At 32.2% G+C, this 9,788-nt stretch overlaps 2 protein-coding genes across 2 annotated transcripts; one reads left to right on the top strand and one right to left on the bottom strand.

The window, feature by feature from the left end:
* The first annotated feature begins 3,857 nt into the window (after positions 1 to 3,857).
* Positions 3,858 to 4,986, top strand: LOC102604672 (glucosamine 6-phosphate N-acetyltransferase). Its single transcript, XM_006341052.2, has 2 exons — positions 3,858 to 3,940; positions 4,206 to 4,986. The coding sequence occupies exon 2, from the start codon at positions 4,218 to 4,220 to the stop codon at positions 4,686 to 4,688; it is 471 nt and encodes a 156-aa protein (XP_006341114.1). The 5' UTR covers positions 3,858 to 3,940; positions 4,206 to 4,217; the 3' UTR covers positions 4,689 to 4,986.
* A 1,206-nt stretch (positions 4,987 to 6,192) lies between these two features.
* On the bottom strand, positions 6,193 to 9,324 carry LOC102604347 (putative pentatricopeptide repeat-containing protein At3g08820). Its single transcript, XM_006341051.2, has one exon. The coding sequence runs from the start codon at positions 9,261 to 9,263 to the stop codon at positions 7,200 to 7,202; it is 2,064 nt and encodes a 687-aa protein (XP_006341113.1). The 5' UTR covers positions 9,264 to 9,324; the 3' UTR covers positions 6,193 to 7,199.
* Positions 9,325 to 9,788: the final 464 nt, after the last annotated feature.

Below are 9,788 nucleotides of genomic sequence, written 5' to 3'. Positions count from 1 at the left end.
TTCTTTTCCCCTCTGATATTTTGTACTCGTTTTAAAATTTGACTAATTTAGATTCACGTTATAAAATCTTATTTTAGAAAATAAAACACTTCTTATCAGAGATGACTTTACATCCAGAACTCAAATCTGAAATCTATAATTAAGAATAATCGATTGCGTACTTAGTCCTTACTACTTATTACAATTTTTGATGGTCAAGTCATCTTTTGTTACATATATATAATCACAAAAAATAAGCATCTAAGGGTTTGCTCATGTGATCAATAAAATGGTTGAGAGTCATGAGGTTTATAATTCAAATATATTCTTTAAAATTAATCGAGATACATGAAAATTGATTTGAACAGAGCGATCATCCAAAAAAAATAAAATGACAATGCTACTTTTTCCACTCTATATTGTCTTGGTCAAGCCTGCTGGAAAATGATGTTTTTGATTTCTACGTTGCCTGGGTCAATTTTAAATCTATTGTATGTAATTTCATTTTCATTTTCAATTTTTTTTTGGTTGGTAAATATTTAATACAGTAGCCAGAGTAGACCAATTTTTTCCTTACCTAATTTCAACTTTTGATTATTTTTTTTAATGATTTAATAGGTCATGAATATAATAATTTCAATTCCAATTTGGAGACAAAATTGTGATAACGATATCAAATACTTATTATTATTGTTTTATCAATGAGCAACTCGTGATATATTTATAATGTCAAGCAAAACAAATAAAGAACATTTACATATTATTTTTCTAAGACAAAGTTGTAATATTAGACATTTAAATTTTTCAAGTTTCAACTGCCCATTAAAATAATTTCCATTAACTCATGTTAAATCAATTGATCATTTTTCTTTCCTATTAACTATATAATATATGTAAAACAAGATTAAAAAATGGTTTGTTGACTCTATTGACCTAGCAAACAATAATAGAGAAGCTCACTTCTTTGACTACCATGCTAAACAATTAGATTCATTTGACTAGGTGCAATTTAGAGGGTCATGCTTCTTAGGTTTTTTCATTTTCTATCCGATGTTCAATATCCGTATTGATATTTCTATCAATCTGCACCACGTATGATCCATTAAAGAAGGAGGTGCTTATTATAAAAAAAAATTATATAAGACTTAAACACGAAACTTTTAATTAAGTATAAAAAGAAAATGTCATGCATAATATTGACAAAGCATTCTATTTATATTCTTTTTCAGACATCTAGTTGATTTTAATGAGCATAAACCCAGGGGAAGAATCTAATTACATCTCGTAATATTTAATTCACTATCTGATTAACTAATTTGAATCAAGTAGTAGATTGTCTTAGAGGAGTTATAAACGGTTCCCTTCTAACAAATATACCATTTTTAAGGGCTTGATTTCTAGAACTCTGAGTAAGGTGAAGGGATTTCAATCATTATTATTATATGTAAAACTACTTGTTATCAAAGACAGAATAATGATTTCATTTTTTAAGAATTTCTGCAACGACTTTAAATTAATATATAATACTAACTAAATTTACAAATACATATTTATAATACTTAAAAAAAAATTAATATATTATATATAAAATATCTTGATAAAAACTACTAAATTCACATGAATCTATAAGTAGTATTATAGATCCTTTGATTGATATTGTTGGTTACCTAACTTTAATTAATTTTGTAGACTTGAATTGGATATGCAATTCTTTTTGGGTGTGTTTAATATATAGTAGGCAACATGGTCCCTCAATGGCAACAAATACTCAAGTAGGGACCAAATTAGAGTGCATAAATTTTGAATTGAATTGCATACCGACAATTATAAGGTTTGGTAAGAAAAATGTTTAATTGAAAGAGCTTATAATTTCGAGATACATCATGTGAACCACTTTAGCTATATATATATATAGCACATATACATGGAATACATACGAATCTAAGTGTATTGTCTTTAATATATGATAGAAAATTCATAATTAGTGATAAAATATGTAATATTTTGAAAGTATATATAATAATAACATGTATAGTAGTGAACTATGTCTAATTATGTAGTTTTTCCAAAATAATTTAGATAATTTATTTTCATCAGTAAGTCGCGGCGTGCAAATCATGATATATATGTTGGTATGAGATAGCAGATGCACTGAAATAATCAAGGTTGCGTATAACCTAATGATCAATGAAATAAGAATAAAATCGTAAAATCTTATATTTGAATTTTAATGAAGGTAAAAATAATAAATAATTTCTTTCCATTATTTAAGTCTTATGCAATATTTATGCTCAATGAAATAATTATAAAAAATAAATATGTCTTCAAAGGAGGACTTAGGTGAATCACATGTAAATTTATCCACAAACTACACATATATAAATTATACTAAATACTAATAAATACTGATGTCATAGCAAATATTATCTGTAAAATATGTAGCAACAAAATAGTCCTTCACTGTTTAAGCTGTCACCTTAATTTAATGAATTATTTTTTGTTATGGAATTATTTTAAGTTTGTATATAACCTACTCCTTTCTGTCTTTTTCTTCTGTTTTTTTTAAAGGTTATTTTATGTTTTATCTCAATAATTTCTGTATTAAAAAAATAGGATAACAAATTGAGGAACTAGAAATGCACGTGGAATGGACGCAACCTCGAGCTTAGGAATGCACGATTTTGGCTTTCGTTGGTGAAAAATAATTACGAGTGTTAAATAAATAATCTTTTTTTTCAAATAGTTATAATGGAGAACATAATTTATGATCATGAAAATAGACAAAATAATAGAAATAATTTCTACAAGCACAAATTCCACTTAATACAGATTGTAATGATTTGTTGGAAGATTTGCTATCTTTCCAAATGACAAATTACCTCTTTTTTTTAAATCTTTAATTAGTCTTTAAATAGTCAAGTTGATTTAAATGTTTAAATTAGTGTTTCATTGAGTTTTATACTTCATTATTAATTGTTGGGGATTAGAGTAATTTAAAGGAACAAAAATAACTACCAAATGTGTAGTATTTCAAAAATAGATAACATTATCTTTTTAGCTTTTTTCTTTTTTTTGTTTTACTTATCAAGTATCCGAAATTTATTCACTTCACTAATTCGAGTATATATTGAAAAAACTCATTAAAAAGGATAAAAGCGCTTCATATAAAAAAGTTATCTATTTTTTAATTTTTAATTCAAAACTCTTCATTAAAAATAAAGAAATTTCGATCGATTATTTCAAACTTTTCTTATTAAAAATAAAACAAGAAGAAAGAACTAAAAGGTGGAAATTCAATAGGTTTTACTACTTTAAAGCTGCAATTTTGTCGATTATCATGTAACTTCTTATTTTATGGGCTTACATTATTAGGCCTTTTGCAAATGATTAATGATCATACTTTAAATTTCTTAAAATTATAATCTAGTGATAGAATCAGAATTTTAATCAAAGAGAGTTAAAATATATGTATATAATGTGCCAAAGGGATTAAACATATTAATATATATATAAAATAATTTACTTGTAATTTAGTGATAGTATACTTTTTCAACTTATATATAACTTATGCAAATATTAGTTATACACTCTATTTGATATCAAGATATGTATAACTAATATATAAAAATTCATCATATTAGTAATGCAAAGAGTTTTAATACATGCATTAACACGGTTAAAGATATATTTATCCGTCAAAATTCTTTCCATTCCCTATACTTTGAATTCAAAATACCTCTTCCATTATACTTTGTAACAAATTTACCAATAATTCAACGAAAAATCACATGTCAAGTTTAGAATTAAATAAACATTACCCAATTTCCTTAGAACCTCACCCATTTAATCAACCCGACCCGACCCGACCCGACCCGGCCCATTTTCTTTTCTTCCAAATTGCAATTCACCCAAATAATTTCCCTGTAGATCTTCTTCTCCATATGATGATTTGCTCTCTCAGGTCAGTTTTTTTTATCCTTTTTCTCCTTTTGATGATTTAGTTAATTTGAGATAAAGCTTAGGAGAAGTCTCTTCTTTTGCTAATTTCGGTATTCGGAACTCTCTGTTTACACGAGGTAGAGGTAAGGTCTGTATATACTCTATCCTTCTCAGACCTCACTTGTCGGAATGTGTTGTGTATGTTGTTGTTAATTTTGGTATTGACATTTTACTTATATTGTTTTGTTATTTTTGAATCTAAATGATTATGCTGGAAAATTGGTTAGTGTTTGAAGGCAATGATGCAGAGCGAAAATTCTGTTGAAGATTCGCTTCATATCCGCAAGCTGGAGGTTACTGATAAAGAAAAAGGCTTTATTGAATTGCTGAGACAATTGACTGTATGTGATTCTGTTTCGGACGAGAAATTTAAGGAGAGATTTGAAGAAATCGCGAAATATGGCGATGACCATTGTATTTGTGTGATCGAAGATGTTCGATCAGGGAAGATTGTTGCGACTGGAAGTGTGTTTATTGAGAAGAAGTTTGTGAGGAATTGTGGCAAAGCTGGTCATATTGAGGATGTTGTGGTCGATTCGAGTGCTCGTGGGATGCAATTAGGTAAGAGAATTGTTGAGTATCTTGCTGATCATGCTCATTCAATGGGGTGTTATAAGGTAATCCTTGATTGCACTGAAGAGAATAGACCTTTTTATGAGAAATGTGGTTTTAAGAAGAAAGAGATTCAGATGGTTAAGTATTTTGTTTGATGAATATAATTTTGTAAGATTGTTGTTCCTAGCTTTTCTAAAAATACTGAGTTTATCATAAGGATAAATGGTTTGATAAGTTTGATCGTTATCATTCACGTAATCTTCTGTTTTGTTGTATGCCCTGTGGCTTTGCTTTGAGCATTCGTGGGATCGGGGGGACATAGCACAATTCTTCTTAGAGGAGGGTTGTTTGCCCGAGTGACTGTATATGTGAAGTATTTGTTTTTGACCAGCGTGAACCCTTCTTCATTGATGCCAATTTCTCTGCAATGAGCATGAACATGTTGTTTCTCTGTTTTTTGGATCGGGATATCTTGTCCTGAGATCATGTGTATTTTTGGATTGGATATTTCTTATTTAAATCTGCCTGTTGTTAATTCTCTAATACTGGGCAACAAGATATCAACTGACCTTGGAAGCATATATGGAAAGTTAAAATACCATTCAAGCTGGCTTGCTTTCTTGGTTGGCAACTAAGCAAGAAGCCTGCTTGACTCCGAACTCGGAAGAATCTGAAGAGAAAGGGAATCCATTTGAGCTCTAGATGTTATCTATATTCTGCAGATGCAGTTGATAAGTTACTGTCTTGCTCTAGTACCTTTCTCAACCTTTTGGCTAAGATCAAGCGTAGTAACTATCTAGTTGTGGCAACTATTTCTTTCCATGATTTTTCCCAATAGGAATATGCTGGAGCCTACATGTGATTTTTTGAATTTAAGCTTTATGAACTCAACTTTTAAGGTTCTTAACGTTGACCATATTGTATTTTTGAAGCTATGGGTTAATATCTACTATTTGTTGTAATGTTTGTAGATTTTCAAATATAAATTTATCTTCTTGTTGGAAGTGTTGGGTTCAGATGTAATTTTTTCCTGGTGATAAGTGAGTGCATCTAAAAGAGTTTGGCGTAGTGTATGAAATAGTCATAATGAAAACAAAATAAAATTAAATGATCTGAATGCCACCATTATATTATAACACAATTGTCTCAAATGGGATATATATATGTGTTCTTTTGAAATGCTAGACAGAGGTGAATTCAAGATTTAAGTTTTATGAATGTAACTTTTTAAGGTTTTTAGCGTTGACCATATTGCATTTTTAAAGTTATGAGTAATAGTAGTAAAATCTTTGTGGATTGTGGAACATAAACTAGTGCTCTTGTTAAAAGTATTGGGTTCAAATGAACTCGATTCCGATACTATGCATCAACACTTTGGTGATGGAATAATGTCAGAGACACTGTTAGACAAAAGAAGTGGTGGAAAACAACCCTAGCATGCAAATGGTGGAATGTACAAAAAGAAAGAAATTTGGGGCTAAACGCTAGCTAAATCGAACAGATAGCCAAACCAGATTCTCTCTAACTGCCAACACAAAAAAATTGTCTTCAAAAGCACAAACATTTTTCCTGCCATGCTTTTCAAAGCAAAATATAACTGATAATTTATATCATAATTTCTAAATTTCTCATAAAACAAATCGTTTTCTAATATACATACAATACTCTTTTGTTTTGTTGATAATTAAGGGTAATCTTATTAATATAAATATCCAACATAAACAAGATGCTAGGATTAGTATTAGCCATCTGCCAAAAGGTTAGCAAAAAATACAAATGTGTTTCCTTTTATCCTGAGAAATCCATTTGGAGCCAACCCTCAGGACCAACCGCAACCTTTGAAACTCGGGGATGATGGGTCCGCTCCTCTACACTTCTCCACCTAAACACTAGGTTTAGTTCTCTTGTCGTAGAGCTTAGGTAAAAAATGCAATGTGTTTCAAGGCCATTCTGCTTTTTGCTCTGAAAAATTCAGTTGTTTCTTTCTTTCTGGATAGTCCACCAAATGACGACTGATTTAAAGCTTGCACCGAGCCCAGAGATTTCATAGAAATGGTTCTAATGACCAATATCATCGCGAAGAGCTGCAAATTGTGGACCTAGAAGATGGACTGAATCAACCTGATGTGGAGGATCTGATCAATGAATCGTCAAATGTAACTTACGTAAGATGAAGTGTGTATTGGAGCTGTCGATAGAGCCTTTGATCAATTTTTTGTTCATGGCAACGTATGACATATTGTGGAGACCCTCCATCACGAGGATAAAGAGAAACGGAGAAAGAGGATCTCCGTGTCTCAAGCCTCTCTGTGTAGGAAAGAAGCCATGAAGATAATCATTTATGAGGACGGAGAATCTAACTGTAGAAATGCAAAAAAAATGATTCATACCATATATCGTTTGTCACACAATATTTTGCTTCTGCATATCATTGCTCCTCTTCCTTGGAGCAACAGTAAAGTTGTCTTCGTATGACCTATAGGTCACAAGTTCGAGTCATGGAATCAACCACTGATGCTTGCATCAGCATAGGCTGCATACATATCACCCCCTTTGGTCTTATCAAGCTGATGAAAGATAAATATTAGGTCTATCTCCTCTGCATAACGGAATGGCACCAATTGGCCTCTATTCTCTTCTGCAACATCATATTACCAACAGAAGTCTTACCAGTAATCTCCACATGAGCATGAACCTTTAAAGAAACAATGGAAACGATTATTATCCCGTAAGATAATTTCTCTCTCCGTTATCTTTGAGACAAGCTTGAAGAACGTATGGCAATCACCACAGATACGGAGGTTTTTTATTATTCTGATAACATCACTATGTTTAGTACTTAGTAAGCCAAATGCAAGCGCGAGCTTCTCACTGTGACAGCCCACGAAATGCTCCTTCTCCTCCTCTTCGATGTCAAATAGAACGTATTCTGTTTTTGGAACATAACCTACCTCTCTTAACTCCTTGCTCAGTTCACCGAGTTTAACGTATATGTTATCTGATATTGGATGATATGTATCTCCAACGAGAAATTCATGAACTATTCCATCAATCTCTATCCAACTATATGCAGGAATCTTCTGCATTCTTCTCTCGTTCATAGAAGACCTGATTTTTTCCGAATCGTCCCATTTATTGTTAGATGCATAGATATTTGATAAATGAACATAGTTTCCAGAGTTCCATGGTTCCAATTCAATCAACTGCTTTAGCACATGTTCAGCCAACTTGGTATCACGATGTAACCGGCAGCCACTTAACAGAGCTCCCCAAATGACGGCATTAGCCTTCATTGGCATACTTTCGATCAACGAGTGAGCTTCATCCAGCAAGCCAGCTCGGCCTAGAAGATCAACCATACATCCATAATGTTCAATTGCTGGTTCCAAAGAGTACAAGTGAGTCATGCTCTGAAAATATTTGCGACCATCATCAACAAGGCCAGCATGAGTGCAAGCACAAAGGAGACCGATGAATGTGTTTCCGTTAGGTTTTATACCAAGTTTCTCTACTTGACCAAAACAACAAAAGGCAGATTTCACGTACCCGTGCATAGCAAGACCCGATACAACAGCATTCCAGATTACTCTATCCTTCACCAACATTTGTTTGAATATTTCCCAAGCTGATACCATCCGTCCACATTTAGCATACATATCAATAAGTGCTGTACCTAAAACAGCATTAGACAAAAACTCATTCATGTCCATCAACTTACAAGCCCATTCGCCAACTTCTAACGCTCCTAACCTTGCACACGCAGAAAGTACACCAACCATTGAATAGCAATCCGGCCTAACATTCTCTCGTTGCATCCTGTAAAACACCTCCATAGCCTCTTTAGGAAGCCCATTCACTGCATAACCCTGTATCATAGCACTCCAAGACACAACATCCTTCTCTACCATCTCATCAAAAACCTCACGAGCTTTCGCCATTTCCCCACATTTAGCATACATATCAACCAAACCAGTATTAACAAACACATTCCTCCCCATATCCATCTCCACCGCGTACCTATGTATCCACTCACCAGCACTAACATCCCCTACCCGACTACACGCAGACAACACCCTAACAAGAGTAAAACTATCCGGACTCAAACCCATCTCCAACGACCTCCGAAACAAACCAATAGCCTCCTTAAACTTCCCAAAATCAATATACCCCGTCATTATCGCAGTCCAAGACACAACATTCTTCTCAGGAATATCATCAAACATCTGGTGTGCATCATCAAGAAATCCACACCTAGCATAAAAACAAACCAACCCAGTCTTCACAAACACATCATAATCAAATCCCCCTTTCACAACAAGCCCATGAGCCTTAACACCCAATTCAAAATCCGATAACCTCGTGCAAGATTTCAACAAAAACGGAAAAGTAAAATTGTTAGGCAAGAAACCTTCATTTCTCATCCCATGGAAATATGCAATTGATTGGTGAAAACAATTATTCGAAACCAACCCACGAATCATAGTATTGTAAAGAAAAATGTTGGGTTCTTGAGTTTGATTGAATACAAGCTTAGCATAATTTGGATTGTTGAAATTGTTCAAAGTAAATTTTAATAGTAAGTTTAAAAGATAGTTGTTTTGATCAAAACCTGTACGAATAAGGCGAGCATGAATGTGTTTAAGTTGATTGAAGGATTGGAAGCCATGAAAGAGAGCTGCTTTTAGCTCCATTAGAGCTTTGGGAGCAGCAGCTGAGAATGTTGCATTCATGGCTTAAACAACCATAGGCAACAAATTACCTTAATTTTATCTAGTTTTGAACATTGAGACCCAACTCTAATTATTTATACATATAGTGTATATAGCTTAAATTCACGCTATGTTAGACGATATATAATTTAAATTCATGTTATGGTTGGTTGTGATGAGATATATATAATTTAAATTCATTTTCGATGTCATAAATTTACTACATGTATGACTTGCATGAACTCATGAAGCTATAATATGATTAATATCCCTTTTTCCACCCAATGGAGAATAAATAACCTTTTGATATGAAGTAGTCTTCCCTTAATGTATTTATGTAGAGTAAATTTAAAGTAGTTAAATTAACTATCTATGAAAGTAGTAAATGTGAAAATTGCAATATAATGTATTTACTTACACGATGATTAATTTCCTAATTGAACATTTTTTCTATCTTAATAGGAGTACTAAAAAAGTGAAATATTTTTCTTGATTTAAAACTAACCATTACCGAATTAAAGACGCATCAATTTATCAACTAATTTC

Source organism: Solanum tuberosum, unplaced genomic scaffold, assembly GCF_000226075.1.
Source record: "Solanum tuberosum cultivar DM 1-3 516 R44 unplaced genomic scaffold, SolTub_3.0 scf00021, whole genome shotgun sequence".
NCBI lineage: Eukaryota > Viridiplantae > Streptophyta > Magnoliopsida > Solanales > Solanaceae > Solanum > Solanum tuberosum.
Note: the sequence above shows the minus strand (reverse complement) of the source record. Positions and strands in the feature narration are given on the sequence as shown.